Genomic DNA, 16,866 nt, shown 5'->3' on the forward strand with positions numbered 1-16,866 from the left:
GTGAACACCATATGGATGACAGGCACAGTTGCAACCACGATTCAAGCATTATAAATGTGATCCATGTAACCAAAATTATTTGTACCCCTTTAGTATATATTTTGAAATATTTTTAAAAAGCATGAAAAAGCTCAACAGGCATTTCCCAAAATAGGACATAAAGATTACAAATGGGTATGTGAAAAGTTCCTCCATATTACTAATCCTCAAGGAAATGTTAAGTCCAAATGACAATGCGTATCAGTTAAAATGGCCATAATCAAAGAACAAAAAATCAAGTTGATGAGAAAGTGAAGAAGAGGGGATAGTTATGCTCTGTTAGTGGGGCTATAAATTAGTACAGCCACTACACTATAGAGGTTCCACCCAAAATTAAACATACAACTACTTTAATTGCAGCAAATTCACTAGTAGGTATATACACAAAAGAAAAAAATTCAGTATGTCAGAAAAATAGGTAAGATGGGCACAATGGCTCATGCCTGTAATCCTAGCACTTTTGGAGGCCAAGGCAGGTGGATTGCCTGAGCTTACAGGTTTGAGACCAGCCTGAGCAGGTGCAAGATCCCATCTCTAAAAAATAGCTGGGTGTTGTGATGGGTGCCCTGTAGTCCCAGCTACTCAGAAGGCTGAGACAAGACAATCACCTGAGCCCAAGATTTTGAAGTTGCTGTGAGCTATGACATAACCGCACTCTACTGAGGGTAACAAAGTGAAACCATGTCTCAAAAATAAATAAATAAATAAATAAAAGAAAAATATCTAAATTCCTATGTTTATCATGGTGATATTTATAAAATCTAAGGTATGAAATCCACCCAAGTGTACCACAAAAGATAAATGGTTCCAGATTATGTGTTATATAGAGAATGAAACGCTATTCAGCCATTAAAAAAAAAAAACAACTCCTCTCATTTACAACAGCATGAATGCACATAGAGGATAGTATGTTAAGTAAAATAAGATAGAACAGAAAAATAAACATGGCAAAATCTTATCTATATGCGGAATCTGGTAATATGTTAAAAGACAGTTGATATAATAAAAGCTGAAAACAGAATGGTCACCAGAAACTGATGGAGGAGATGGGAACAGAAGAGGTTGGTTAACAAGTACAGTTACAATTAGAAAAGAGGACCAGCTTGACCACGGTGGCCCACGCCTATACTCCCAACCTATGGTAGACTGAGGCAGGAGGATCCCTTGACCTCAGGAGTTGGAGATCAGCCTGAGCAAGAGCAAGAACCTGCCTCTACTAAAAATACAAAAATAACCTGGTGTTGGCTCGGTGCCTGTAGTGCAGTGGTTACAGCACCAGCCACATACACTAAGGGGGGGCGGGTTCGAACCTGGCCGGGGCTTGCTAAACAACAATGACAACTGTAACAAAAAAATAGCTGTAGTCCCAGGTACTTGGAAGGGTGGAGTAAGAGAATTGCTTAAGCCTAAGAGTTTGAGGTTGCTGTGAGCTGTGACACCATGGCACTCTATCCAGGGTGACATAGTAAGACTCTGTCCCCCCCAAAATAATAAATAAATAAATAAATAAATAAGCTGGTGCTGTCATGGGTGCCTGTGGTCTCAGGTACTTAGGAAGATGAGGAAGGAGGATTGCTTGAACCCAGAAGTTTGAGATTGCTGTGAGCTAGGCTGACAACTCTAGCCTGGGAAACAGTATGATACTGTCTTAGAAAAAAAAAAAGGTGGAACAACTGATCTTGTTCTACTATATGATAGATGATGATGATTAACAGTAAGGCACTGTACATGTGTATTTCAAAATGGCTACAAAAGAGGCTTTTGAATAATACCACAAAAAGAAAATAAATGCATGTGGTGATTTATACAGTGAATATGCTGATTTGATTATTACATATATACACACAAACACATAAATAACACCAAATTGTATCCTATAAATATGTATAATTACAATGTGTCAATTTAGAAAATGGAGAAGAATTAAACGTAAAACTTATACCTGTAAAAATCCTGGGGGGCGGCCCCTGTGGTTCAGTGAGCAGGGCGCCGGCCCCATATACCGAGGGTGGCGGGTTCAAACCCAGCCCTGGCCGAACTGCAACAAAAAAATAGCCGGGCGTTGTGGTGGGCGCCTGTAGTCCCAGCTGCTCGGGAGGCTGAGGCAGGAGAATCGCCTAAGCCCAGGAGTTGGAGGTTGCTGTGAGCTGTGTGAGGCCACGGCACTCTACCGAGGGCAATAAAGTGAAACTCTGTCTCTACAAAAAAAAAAAAAAAAAAAAAAAAAAAAAAAAAAAAAAAAAAAATCCTGGAAGCATATAAAAAAAGCAGATTCTATTACAATTGGTCTGGGAAATGATTTTCTGGATATGCCACCAAATGAATAGGCAATGGAAGCAAGAGCACACGTCTGGTATTACATCCTTGACACAAAATATGCCATCTTCAAACCAGGATGTGAAAGAGATGTCTGCACAACCAGGAACACTGCAGCATTACTCACAAAACGTAACACCTGGAGACAACCAAGTGTCCCTTTGTGTGTGCACGAGATGATGATGAAAATAGGGGATATACCTATGTTGGAATATTATTCAGCCCTTGTTTCTGAGACAGAATCTCAAGCTATTAACCCAGACTAGAGTGCAGTGGTGTGACCACAGCTCAATGCAACCTCCACCTGCTGGGCTGAAGCCATCCTTCTGCATCAGCCTCTGAAGTAGCTGCAACTGCAGGTGTGTGCTACCATGCCCAGCTATTATTTTCTACTTGTAGATGGGATCTTGCTCTTACTCAGGGTGATCTTCAGCCTTAAAGAAATTCTTTTTTTTTTTTTTGTAGAGACAGAGTCTCACTGTACTGCCCTCGGGTAGAGTGCTGTGGCGTCACACGGCTCACAGCAACCTCTACTCTTGGGCTTACGCGATTCTCTTGCCTCAGCCTCCCCAGCAGCTGGGACTACAGGCGCCCGCCACAATGCCCGGCTATTTTTTTATTGCAGTTTGGCGGGGGCTGAGTTTGAACCTGCCACCCTCGGCATATGGGGCCAGCACCCTACTCACTGAGCCACAGGCGCCGCCCGGAAATTCTTTTTTTTTTTTTTTGAAAGGCAAGTGTGAAACAAAGTTTATCGAGGAAGAGAGAGATAGGTTTACAGAGTGAGATACAGACATACAGAGCAAGATATGTCTGCCAGAGACAACGAATGGACCTCTACAGCTATGGGAAGTAGACAGAGAGGCCTAAATAAAGAAATTCTTGACACATATTACAGTAAGGCAACACAAAACTGAGGACGTAATATTAAAAAAATAAAAGACTAACAAAGGAAGACATTGTATGATTACATTTACATAAAATATCTAAAGAAATCAACCTAAGAGAAACAAAAAAGTAAAGTAGTATTCTTCAGGAGAGAGAGATATGAAAAAGACAATTTGTTGTTTAATGGATAAGCATTCATTTTTACTTTTGTTAGCATAAAAAATGACCTAGAAATTTGTTCCAAAACAAAATGAATATACTTAACACTACTAAACTATACTTAAAAATGTCTGAGATGTCAATTTTATATTTTACACCACATTTAAAAATTTTAAGACTACCTAAAAGAGATATATATATATTTTTCCTAAAAGAGATATTTTTAAAATTACTCTCAAATACGGCTTGGCGCCTGTGGCTCAAGTGGCGCCAGCCACATACACCTGAGCTGGCGGGTTCGAATCCAGCCCGGGTCCACCAAACAACAATGACAGCTGGAACCAAAAAATAGCTGGGCGTTGTGGCGGGCACCTGTAGTCCCAGCTACTTGGGAGGCAGAGACAGGAGACTCGCTTGAGCCCAGGAGTTTGAGGTTGCTGTGAGCTATGATGCCATAGCACTCTACCCAGGGCAATAGCTTTAGGCTCTGTCTCAAAAACAAACAAACAAACAAAAAAAATTACTCTCAAATAAATTATCTCACATAATGATATAGATTCAAACAATAAGCAGATAATGAAATTAAGACTATAGGTAAGAAATTATGAAAAACCCTTATACATAGGGGTAATATGTATATAGGCAAGAAAATACGCTTTTATAATTCACAAATGCCTAATTGATATAAAATTTAATACCACTTTGTCTTAAAGTGTAGAGTCAAAAATTTCCATCCCAATCATATTAAGGTTAAATGGCATAAACATGATTAACTGGTCTAAAAAAACATACCTGCAAATAAAAGAAATACAGTAATATGAACTTACAAAAAAAATTCAATGTATGAAAATACTGAATACAACTTACATATAATATTGAAAACTAACTGTTTATATATAGGCAGTCCTGGAATTATGAACAAGATATATTCTGTTGGTTCTAAATTGAATTTGTATGTAAGCTGGAACAGGTACATTTACCTATCACCTGTAATAAGTGAGAGTCATACATCAATTGCATGTTTACAACTCACACAATTACTATAATAGTCTCCATTGATAAGTGTGAGTTGTACACAATCAGATGTTTGTCGTTTGGGGACTGCCTGTACTTACATTGTCAATAGTGTGCATTCGTGAAGAATAGGCATTTTGCATCATTACAATAAATCAAAGTAAAATTTCAATGAATAAAACATCTATATGTTATCAATGTATTGGTGCTATCTTTCACAACACATAATGGCTATAAAACCATCTTTAGAAGCTAAATTTAGTGTTTCCAAATAAAGGAAAAACATACATACACATACATTTTATAGCTATAAAATGTCATGATGAAATAAATATTTTCGATTAAACTATATCAACATTTTAGGTATAGCCTGAAAAAAATAGATATACATTTCAATTATTCCTAATTATTTCCAGTAAACTTAAATTTCCATCCAAACATTTTATTTAGTAAATGTGGTGGCCACTAATAATCTAACTGAATTCTTATGTAAGATGCAAATTTGGGCATTTCCTTTCAGAACTGCTGAAATAAAAATAACAGACAACTTTTACACAGCATTTTAAAGGCAAAACTTGTAGAAGAACAAAAAAGGATGAAAGACCAGCAGCTTCTCCATTCGCATCCTGCACAGTACAACATGACGGTCGTGCCCAAACGAGACTGCCTTTATGGCAACTTTAGAAACCAGGCCTGAAAAAAAAAAAAAGAAACAAAGAAACCAGGCCTGAGTTTCTGATGCCCCGTGGTGTAGCCTGAGCCCAAGACCAGGTAGGACAGTCTCGTCCGTGTGACACACTTACTTCACATGGTCCCAGCTACAGAACAAAAAGTGGCCACACCACACTACAAACCTTGCAGTAGCCAATCTGGTCTGCTCTTGCCATCAGCACCATCTGACAGGATACCCAATAGGTTTCAGACCCACTTGTGTCTCGGGTGAGTGAGCTGATGACCATGGTCTTATCTGGGCCCCTGAATGATGCCCAAACCCACCTTCTTCACCTCTCACCCATGGTCTGGAAAAAGTCCTGCCCACATGGAGTTTTAGAGAGAAACATCTATCTGTGATCCCAAATGTAGGAACACCAACTTTGCTCTGAATGTGGATTTGGAAGCAGCATTGTAACCTTGCTGGCTCCAGCTGTTCCAGGAGCAGACTGGCTAACCTGGAAGCTGTTTGGAGGCAAACATATAGCTGTTAGAAGGCAGACCTTCTAACTTCACACTTCTCAGTGTGAACCCTAAGTAGCTCTATAACGTATCTCCATCATCTGACAGAAAAAGCCTGGGAGCAGCCCTGATTACCCGAAAACCCGGGAGACAAGTCATGGACCAACAGACAGACCTGAAGACTTCTGTCTCAAAGACAATAGCCCTACGAATCAGTTCCAGCCACTCTCAGCTGTGATCAGGGCTCAGTCCTGCCCATGCAGACTGAAGGAAGCACTTCCACAGGCCCATCAGGAACCAAACTTGTCCCCATCCACTGTAGATCCAACACATCTGCAGAAGAAACTACAGTTCCATCAAGGCTAGAGTCATGCTCGGGTACTGGTTACTGCCTTAGTGTGCTAGAGCCCGCCAAGAGTAACTGCTGACCTTAGTTGCTGGCTCTGGCCCTCACGGCATAGGCAGTCACCAGGTTAGCGACATGGCTTCAGACTGACCTATACAACAGTTAGACTCACTTATATCCACAAGCTAAAGAATAATGCACCTGGTTCTGTAGAATACCCTCTATTACAGGGATGTGTAGTTTTCTCAGAGCGCTATCAAATGGCTTTAATTTTACTTTAATCATTACTTCCTTAATGATTTATGCTGGTTCTATGAAATAATGCCAATTTTTTCTTCTTGATAGTCTTTGTCAGTTTCTAAGGGATTAATTCATCAACTGGATTGTGTGCCTATGGTGTGGTAATCACTGTTCTACACCAATGAACAATTTGTACTGTAGCAGGAAATAACTATAAAGATTATAAGCATAGCTTCTTAATTAGAATGAGGTTATAAGGGTAGTTTTCCTTTTAATAAAGATAAAAAAGAAAAGAAAAGAAAAGAAACTATAGTTCCTTGTATAAGCACCAGTCCTGCTGACCAAGATCTTGCTGAATGTTGACTCTTCCTGAGAATAGACAGGATCCGTGCCTACGCCTGATAACTGATCTGCCAATCATGGAATCCACTGCAGACACGAAATAGGCAGGGAAACTGGCTCTAACTCTAAGTGACTGAAATCTCAGTGCCAATCTCATTAACCTAAGGACAAACAGGAAAAGATACTTAATTCTTTGAACTACTCTATAATAAATGGAAGGGGTGTTGCTCACTTGAGATTCAGGGACATAAACACAAGAATACACAAATCACAAAGGACTGGGCAAACCCAATCACCACCAAAGGAAACTAATAAAGTTCCAATAAACATCTGTAAAGAAAAAGAAACTAGGCAGATGAGCAGCTCATGCTTTTAAATCCTAGCACTCTGGGAGGCCGAAGCAGACGAATACAAGACCAGCCTGACCAAGAGTAAGACTGTCTCCACTACAAAGAGAAAAACTAGCTGGGCGTTGTGATGGGCGCCTGTGGTGCCTGCTACTCAGGAGGCTGAGGCAAGAGGATTCCTTGAGCCCAAAAGACTGAGGTTGCTGTAAACTATGATGCCACAGCACTCTACCCAGGATGACAGAGTGAGACTCTATGTCCCCCCACCTCCCCAAAAAAGGAAGGAAGGGAGTGAGAGGGCTAACAAATAATTTGAAATAATTATCTTTATAAAATCTTAAAAAAAAAATTTTAACCTATTTTTAAAGAAACAGTCTCACTCAGTCATCTTAGGTAGAATGAAGTGGCATCATAATAGCTCACTGCAACCTCAAACTCCTGGACTAAATTGATCCGCCTGGCTAATTTTTGTTATTTCTTATACAGACAGGGTCTTGCTTTTGCACAGCCTTGTCTCAAACTCTTGAGCTCCAGTGATTCTGGTTCTTGGGCCTTCCAGAGTGGTAGGGGTTTAGGCAGGAGCATTATGCTCAGTTTTGCTCAGGTAAGCAAAAACACAGAGAAGTAACAAAAATGTTTTATGTAATAATGAACATAAATGAGTTTTTTTTTTTTTTTTTTGCAGTTTCTGGCCAGGGCTGGGTTTGAACCTGCCACATCTGGCATTTGGGGCTGGCGCCCTACCCCTTTGAGCCATAGGTGCCACCCATAAATGAGTTTTAATACAGAGATGAAAAAACCATAAAAACAACCCCAGAAATTCGGATGAAGTAAACCACTGTAGAAATGAAAAATGTAATTGAAAGTTTAAGAAAAATTAAATCATGCTGAAAAAAATTTAGCAAATTCAAAGATAGGTCATTTTAAAATAGCCAATTAAAAGGAAAAAAACATGCAAAAGTGAAGTAAACATCTAGGCCCTGTTAGTGCATCATAAATGTAAATATTAAACCATAAGCTCTGGGCAGCATCTGTGGCTCAATATATATGGCGCTGGCCCCATATACCAAGGGTTGTGGGTTCAAACTTGGGCCGCGCCAAACTACAACAAAAACAAAAAACAAACAAACAAAAAAACAACCACAAGCTCCTAAAAAACTAATTGGTTAAAGAAGATGCTAGAAGGAAAACAAAACATATCATGAGACATGAAATTGTGAATACAATAAAACCAGATCTTACAGGATTCAAAAAAGCAGTGTGAAGACAGAAGTTTCTAATGACAAATTCCTACTTAAAAAATGAAAGATCTAAAGTAAACAACTTTCATCCTGAAGAAGAAAAAGACTACTCTGAATTATACGAAAGCAAATTGAATAACTTAGAGGAAATATATGTCTAAAAATGGACAGCCTACCAAGGTTAATGTGGCACCTGAAGCTCAGTGGTGAGGACGCCGGCCACATTCACAGGGGCTGGTGGGTTTGTACTGGACCCAGGCCTGCTAAACAACAACAAAAAAGTAGCCATTGTGATGGGTGCCTATAGTCCCCGCTACTCTGGAGGCTTAGGCAAGACAATTGGCTAAGCCCAAGAGCTGGAGGTTGCTGTCAGCTGTGATGCCACAACACTCTACTGAGGGCAACAAAGTGAGATTCTGTCTCTAAAAAACAAACAAACAAACAAAACACAAAAAAACCTCATTGCGGTATTCAATTTACAATTTATAAACCTCAAATCATTACACTGTACACTATATACATAAAATCTTCATATTATATACACAAAAACATATATAAACTCAGGCATGTATATAAATAATAGTTATTGTAAGTTTTATATGAAACAAAAGAAACTTGTGGTAGTTATTGAAAACATAACAAGTAGGCTCGGCGCCTGTAGCACAGTGGTTACAACACGAGTCACATACACAGAGACTGGCAGGTTCGAGTCTGCCCTGGGTCAGGTAAACAACAATGACAACTGTCATAAAAATTAGTCAGACGTTGTGGCAAGTGCCTGAAGTTCCAGCTACTAGGGAAGCTGAGGCAAGAGAATTGCTTAAGCCCAAGAGTTTGAGGTTGCTGTGAGCTGTTGACGCAACAGCACTCTACTGAGGGCGACATTAGTGAGACTGTCTCAAATAAAAAAAAAGAAAAAAGAAAGAAAATATAACAAGTATGAGTTTATTATAGCCTCAGAAATGTTCAATTATCTCTAATGACATTATATATGAGAAATTTAGGGAGATGTTACATTAAACTACATTATACTTGAAAAATATGAAAACAGTGATTTAAATTTTTAATCTCAGTTCATACTAAAAAATTAAAATTTCCATGTAAAATAATATTGAATTTTTAAGTATTTACAGAGATTCCTGGCATTCTGATGAATTAACTGAGTATGAATTTCTGCAAACTAACAATGGAAACCATCATATGATAGGAATCATAAAGCAGAAAATATACATTTGTTCCTGGTGTCCTCCGATTTCTGAAGCAAATATCACTAATACCACTACTCACATGTTTTAGAATGATGCAAAATGGGAACATAAAATTGTTTAAAATAGTGTTCCTCAAAAATATACATAGATATTTTCTAGTCCCCAACTGTAATGAATGGGCATTCAGATGATCCAGTCCCTTATAAGCCATGAAGAGGACTTTAACTACAACCTCAAAGAAAGATCAGATCATTAGAGCATATGACATAAGATGCCCCAATGTGAAAACAAGTTAAAGAAATCCAGGAAGGCCTAGCATGGTGGCTCACACCTGTAATCCTCGCACTCTGGGAGGCCAAAGTGAGTGGACTGCCTGAACTCAAGAGTTAGAGACCAGCCTCGGCAAGAGCGAGAGCCTGTCTCTATAAAACAGTCAGGCATTGTAGCAGGTGCCTATAGTCCCAGCTCCTCAAGAGGCTGAGGCAAGAGAATCACTTCAACCCAAGAGTTTGAGGTTGCTGTGAGCTATGAAGCCATAGCACTCTATCCAAGGTGACAGAGTAAGTCTTTGTCTCAAAAAAAAAAAAAGAAAAGAAAAGAAATCCAGATATCTCAGAAAAACATTTCTATTGCAGCAGAGCTTGCTGAACAACATGGTCTGTCTTTCTCCTAGACCTAGGGATCTCTGCTTCATTCACTCCCACCTACCTGGGTGTTTGGCAACTGTCTCATGTCTTTTCACATTCCACGACTTTTTCCTCTGCTCCAGATAGGTGATCAGGTCTGGTTTAGAGGCAGCAAGACCTATTTTATTAAACAGAAGTAACATGACTTTTTCTAAGATCTTCCAATTCCCAACCTAGTACTGTGCTCAGAACAGAAGAGACAACATTATAGTAGGTTCTTAAAAGTAAACACAGGCGGCACCCGTAGCTTGATTGACTTATCGTCAATCTAGAAGGAAATACATAGAACAATTCAAAAAGGAGAATGTTCACATTAATATGAAACTTCTTGAAGATGTTTTCTACACGAACATATCACCGAGTTTTCAGGCATCTTAAACTCATTCATGCATTACAGAAATTCCAAAACACGTTCGACAAAGAAAGGAAATGAATCCTTGGGTGGTGCCTGTGGCTCCGTGAGTAGGGTGTCGGCTCCACATACCAAGGGTGGCGGGTTCAAACCTGGCCCTGACCGAACTGCAACAAAAAAAAATAGCCAGGCGTTGTGGTGGGTGCCTGTAGTCCCAGCTACTCCAGAGGCTGAGGTAAGAGAATCACCTAAGCCCAAAAGCTGGAGGTTGCTGTGAGCTGTGATGTCCTGGCATTCTACTGAGGGTGACAAAGTAAGACTCTGTCTTTAAAAAAAAAAAAAAAAGGAAATGAACCTTTAAGACAATGGTCACCATTTCTAGCACCAGAAACTGGTAGAATTTTTTTATGGACCACAGCAAGGTGGTATTTTCTTTGGATGATTCAAGTGCGTTCATTTATTGTGCAGTCAAACCTATTTGCTAATGATAATGTTTTGCAAGTTCTCCCCAGTGCTAGCATTGTTTCAGCTCCCCCTCCAATCATCAGGCATCAGATTCTCATAAGAAGCACACAACTGAGATCCCTCACATGCAATTTACAGCAGGGTTTGTAACATGCAAGAGTCTCATAATATTCCTATCAGACTCTAATGCACCTCTGATCTGACAGGAGGCAGAGCTTACGTGGCAATGTGAGCAATGGGGAGTGGCTGTAAATACACATAAAGCTTCCCTAGCCTGGGTGGCCCCATTCCTAACAGTCCACAGCCCAGGAGTTGAGGACTGCAGCCCTATGGTATGCTAGAAATCCAAAAGAGAAGTTATCCTCACCCAGGGAGACGAGGTTTCTGTAGTTCTCTAATGTCACATCCCTATACAAATTCTGTTGAGCAGGATTCAGGCACACCCACTCCTCCAGAGATAATTCTATGGTCATATCCCTGAATGTCAGCATTTCCTGGGAAAAAAATCATATTCAACAAGCAGCCATGGTCAACATTCCTAATTTGACTAAAGACAGATGACAGTGTGAGAAGGATAGCCTGTGACTTATGTGAGTGATTGGAATTATCCAGTAATTAACACAGAAATATTCACTAATGTATTCTGTAATTTAGAAACTAGAGGATGGCAAATAGACCCACAAAACAAGTGTAGATACTGTACTTTTCTTTCTCTCTTTTTTTTTTTTTTAGAGACAGAGTCTTACTTTGTCACCCTCAGTAGAGTGCCGTGACGTCACAGCTCATAGCAACCTCCAGCTCTTGGGCTTAGGCGGTTCTCTTGCCTCAGCCTCCCGAGTACCTGGGACTACAGGCGCCCACCACAACACTGGGCTATTTTTTTTGTTGCAGTTTGGCTGGGGCCGGGTTTGAACCCACCACCCTTGGTATATGGGGCCAGAGCCCTACTCACTGAGCCACAGGCTCTGCCTTTTTTTTTTTTTTTTTGAGACAGAGTTTCAAGCTGTTGCCCTGCTTAGAGTGCTGTGACGTCACAGCTCACAGCAATCTAAGACTCTTGGGCTTATCTCAAACTCTTGGGCTTAAGTCATTCTCTTGCCTCACCAAGTAGCTGAGACTACAGGCACCTGCCACAACACCCGGCTATTTTCTTTTTGCAGTTGTCGTTGTTTAGCTAGCACGGGTCGGGTTCAAACCCATGAGCCTAGGTGTATGTGGCTGGCACCCTACTCACTGAGTGATACTGTACTTTTCTTGATGATGAAGTATAAAGTTACGGGCATCAATACAGGGTATACGTTTTGAATGGATACATACATTGTACACAATTAAAGTCATGGAGAGGTAAAAGGGTACTACTGAAATTGTAATCCCTACTATAGTAAACTGAAGATCTTGTACAAATACAGATTTTAATTCACAAAATCTAAAGAGAAGCCTCATTTTCTGCATTTCTAATAAACTCGCCAGTAATGCCAACTCTTGTGGCCCAAGAAGAATATTCTGTCAAACATATAATAATGACATATAATAATAATAATTCATCCCACTTCATGTGAATAGAACTGGTAGGGTGAGATTGAATTGGGGCTAGGCTTTGTAATTGTGGCTTATCTCCTACAACCTTACAAAGGCCCCTTTCGGAGTTTGGCTGGAGACTCTAAGGACGTACTTGGTGAGATAGCGCAAGCTATCTCTGTTTGACATCAGCCAACCTCTACCCTATCCTAAGAAGCCACAGTATTAGGTTTAAATCTCAACTGTGAAGAGATACAAACAGCTGTGGGCCCAGCCCCACCCTTCAGTTCTTTTCCGCTATAGAACTTCGAAGGTCAACCTCAGAATGTCCTCCACTGAACAGCCCCAGACCCGGGTTCTAGTTAAATTATGTCAAGTTAAATTATGTCCCTGCTCAACAGAGAGGGACTTAAGGGTCTCCAACAGCACAATAGAGCCAGGTATCCCCACTCCCACTCACCAGACCCAGTCCACACTGTTATCCGCTTCTCTGCTCACAGGCTCAGCTGGAGCCAGCTGCCCCTACCTACTGGTCTCAGTCCATATCCAGCTTGCCTCTGCTTGCCAAATCAGTTGGAGTAAGGGGATAACACCCCCACCTGCTAGTCTCAGTTCACTGCCTGGCAAGCCTCAGTTCACAGGCTCTGTTGGAGTCAGGGCACCGGGCCCCCCCAGCAGGTCTCAGACCTCACCCACCCCGCTGGAGAGAGGGAACCACGCCCTAGCCTTAGGTCTTGGTTCACACCCAGCAAGCCTCTGCTCGAGGGTTCTGTTGGAGTCAGGAGACCACGCCCTTGCTTTCAGGTCTCAGTCTAAGCCTGGCAAGTCTCTGCTCGCAGGCCCCGAAAGGGCTGGGGACCAGTCCTATCTGCGGAACTCAGCCCACACAGGGCAACCACTTTCCTGCCATTGGTGCTGTCAGAGCCGGGGGTTCTGCACCCCATCCCGCAAGACACAGCCTGAACTGAGGGTCAACACCACCACTGGCCGGGCATAGTCACAACCAGGGGACTGCTCCTCCTCCCACCAAGCGTCTCTTTCTTCCCACACCCTCTTTCTTCCCTGTTACAGATTCTGTCCTGATAGTTGGTGGTCCACACTATGCCCAGATCATTCAGAAAGACCAAACACTCTGTGCTCTGCAGGGGGCAGATCAGACGGACATGTGAGTGGGGAAGGATGGACTGGGAGTTTGGACTTGTGGGGGAAAATACCTGTTCAACTTTATGGCTGGCGGGTTGGTGTCTAGGTTCCTAAGTAGGACCTCCCTGGAGAAAGAGACCTGGAGTTTAGTGGCTCTCTCCAGCGAGGTAAAATGAGCAGTCTTTTGTTCTCTGCTCACTCGCAGATAGCCTGCAGCGGGTATCCTGCTTGGGGAGGAGTCTCCCATTCTCTAGTCAGTAGGCTTTGTACCTGAAATTTGCTTTCTTGAATGCTCTTCCTTGGAGTTAGGGTTTGATGAACTTCCTTCTTGGCTTAGGTCCCCACCTTTGCCTTCTTAAGAGTCCAATTCCATCCAGTTTTGTCTCCCTCTGCTCAGGAGCCTCGGCTGAGGGTTGCTACCAGTCAGTCATCTTCCCAGAATTCTACTTCATGTGAATAGCAAGCTGAGATGAGAGGCTTAATTTTCCAAAGGACCCTATAAGCAAAGAAAAACGGAAAAGAAAGAGAAACTACCAGATTGAATGGAATGGTGTATGTACATCAGTCAATAAATCGCCTCAATATACTTATTTATAATGAAAACAAACCTTTATAGTGGAGGAATCTGTCAGAAAGCTCCTTAACCAAGTGAATGAACATTAACTTTAAGAAAACAAATTTGGGCGGCGCCTGTGGCTCAGTGAGTAGGGCGCCGGCCCCATATGCTGGTTCAAACCCAGCCCCGGCCAAACTGCAACAAAAAAAAAAATAGCCGGGCGTTGTGGCGGGCGCCTGTAGTCCCAGCTGCTCGGGAGGCTGAGGCAAGAGAATCGCGTAAGCCCAAGAGTTAGAGGTTGCTGTGAGCCGTGTGACGCCACGGCACTCTATCCGAGGGCAGTACAGTGAGACTCTGTCTCTACAAAAAAAAAAAAAAAAAAAAAAAAAAGAAAACAAATTGGGACTCGGCGCCCGTAGCACAGTGGTTATGGCGCCGACCACAAGCACCGAGTCTGGTGGGTTTGAACCTAGCCCAGGCCAGCTAAACAACAATGATAACTGCAACAACAACAACAACAACAAAAATAGCCAGGCACTGTGGTGGGTGCCTGTACTCCCAGCTACTTGGGAGGTTGAGGCAAGAGAATCGCTTAAGCCCCAGAGTTGGAGGTTTCTATGAGCTGTGATGCCACAGCAATCTAGCAAGGGTGACATAACGAGACTCTGTTTCAAAAACAAACAAACAAACAAACTGGTATAAGGACCTGATGTCTACAGAATGCATCACTGCATTGAGGTTATTAGCCAAAAAAAGTAAATTATAATCTGAATCTAATCATGAACATCGGTTTTACATAAAGCTCAAACCACATGTATTTCTATTTTCTGTAATGTCTAACAGTTTACTTCAATAGTCTTCTTTAGCATCCCACAGAGTACGTCTATACGTCTCCTCTACTTTACATGTTTCAGAACTTTCTGATTTATCTTGGGCAACTAATACCATCATCTTTAAATGTGCACTTTTAACTTTTGGCTGTCAGAGAGATAACGAGACATTTTGAGGGAAACTCCACGGTGCATATTCCCCGTCTTCCCTGATGTCTGAGTATCTAACTTATGCCAAAGAGGAATCTTGAATATGCACACCTTCCCATGTTGACCTATCAAAAGGCAATTATTTTCAGGATTGCCAGTCATAACTTCAGGGTAAAAATTGTTCACAGTATGTAAAAAGCCCAAATAGAAATAATGCAGAGAAGAATCTGATATATAATGAGAAGGATTTTAAAAGAGTTCCTTACAAATCATAAGAAAGGAGAAAAAAGTAGCTGAGACAATTTTGTTAAGAAAGAACATCAGAAGAGGGGAAGTAATGGTGTGAAAGGCCTAAATACAGGACATTTCTAGGAGTAAAAGTGGACAGAACCCGGACCTGGAAGACACTTACCTCAGAACCGGCCATTTCTTCTTCCTGCTTCTTTAAAATTCTCAGGTTAGATAATCTAGACACATCATAAATTCATCTTGAAAACATACACTTCAAAGAATCCAGGAATACCTCTTCAAATGCTGCCACCATGAGAGGGACCTGGAAGTGCAGAAAAAGCCACATTTATGGGCGGCGCCTGTGGCTCAGGGAGTAGGGTGCCGGTCTCATATGCTGAGGGTGGCAGGTTCAAGCCTTGGCCTGGCCAAACTGCAACAACAACAACAACAAAAATAAAATTAAAATAAAATTAAAAAAAAAAAAAAGATGAAAACTTTCTATCTTAAAAAAAAAGCCACATTTACCTTTTCTTTGTCACAAGAAATTCAGGAACACTCAGCTCCCACATAAAGACCAAAATGTGGGCTCAACATCTATAGCTCGGTGGTTAGGGCACTGGCCACGTATACCAGGGCTGCTGGGTTCAATCCCAGCCTGGGCCTGTTAAACAAGCAACAACAACAACAACAAAAATAGCTGGGCACTGTGGTGAGCACCTGTAGTCCCAGCTACTAGGGAGGGAAGCTGAGGCAAGAGAATTGCATGAGTCCAAAAGTTTGAGGTTGCTGTGAGCTATGACAGCAGAGCACTCTACAGAGAGTGACAAAGTAAAATTCTGTCTCATTAAAAAATCCCAATTTATAATTACTAAGTCATGGAAGAAGCCCAAGTGCCCATCAACCCATGAATGGATCAATAAATTGTGGTATATGTACACCATGGAATATTATGCAGTCTTAAAAAAGATGGAGACTTTACCTCTTTCATGTTTACATGGATGGAGCTGGAACATATTCTTCTTAGCAAAGTATCTCAAGAATAGAAGAAAAAGTATCCAATGTACTCAACCCAATATGAAACCAAGACTATAGCCCAAGAAGAAGGGGAAAGAGGAGGGGGGGGAGAGGAAAGGGGGAAGGCTAGGAGGAGGGTGGGTAATTGGTGGGACCATACCTATGGTACATTTTACGAGGGTACATGTTAAATTTATTAAGTGTAGAATATAAATGTCTGAACACAATAAATAAGAAAATGCGATGAAGGCTATGTTAACCAGTTTGATGAAAATATTTCAAATGGTACATAAAACCAGTATATTGTACCCCACGATTGCATAATGTACACAGCTATGATTTAATTAAAAAAAAAAGGGAGGCATCTGTGGCTCAGTGAGTAGGCCCCCTACCCCCATAGCGAGGGTGGTGGGTTCAAACCCAGCCCCAGACAAACTGTAACAAAAAAAAAATGGTCGGGTGTTGTGGTGGGCACCTCTAGTACCAGCTAATGGGGAGGCTGAGGCAAGAGAATCACTGAAGGCCAAGAGCTGGAGGTTGCTGTGAATTGTGACATCACAGCATTCTAGGGTGACAAAATGAGACTGTGTCAAAAGAAAAAAAAAGAT

At 41.4% G+C, this 16,866-nt stretch overlaps 1 protein-coding gene and 1 non-coding gene across 2 annotated transcripts; one reads left to right on the forward strand and one right to left on the reverse strand.

The window, feature by feature from the left end:
• Nucleotides 1–4,978: 4,978 nt before the first annotated feature.
• LOC128572441 (zinc finger protein 722-like) lies at nucleotides 4,979–15,440 on the reverse strand. Its single transcript, XM_053572510.1, has 4 exons — nucleotides 15,426–15,440; nucleotides 11,184–11,310; nucleotides 10,022–10,117; nucleotides 4,979–5,109 (listed from the first exon to the last, which is right to left on the reverse strand). The coding sequence occupies exons 1-4, from the start codon at nucleotides 15,438–15,440 to the stop codon at nucleotides 4,979–4,981; spliced, it is 369 nt and encodes a 122-aa protein (XP_053428485.1).
• Nucleotides 5,949–6,074, forward strand: LOC128573217 (small nucleolar RNA SNORA3/SNORA45 family). Its single transcript, XR_008376374.1, has one exon. It is a non-coding gene; the product is annotated as a small nucleolar RNA SNORA3/SNORA45 family (small nucleolar RNA).
• Nucleotides 15,441–16,866: the final 1,426 nt, after the last annotated feature.

This window comes from Nycticebus coucang, chromosome 20 (genome assembly GCF_027406575.1).
Source record: "Nycticebus coucang isolate mNycCou1 chromosome 20, mNycCou1.pri, whole genome shotgun sequence".
Lineage (NCBI taxonomy): Eukaryota > Metazoa > Chordata > Mammalia > Primates > Lorisidae > Nycticebus > Nycticebus coucang.

What these genes read in the sequence shown, in the direction of transcription:
- LOC128572441 (XM_053572510.1), bottom strand. An exon ending in CAGAAACCTCGTCTCCCTGG is followed by an intron (nt 10,118 to 11,183) that starts GTGAGGATAACT and finishes TTAATAAAATAG; the next exon opens with GTCTTGCTGCCTCTAAACCA. An exon ending in GACAGTTGCCAAACACCCAG is followed by an intron (nt 5,110 to 10,021) that starts GTAGGTGGGAGT and finishes TTTTTTTTTCAG; the next exon opens with GCCTGGTTTCTAAAGTTGCC.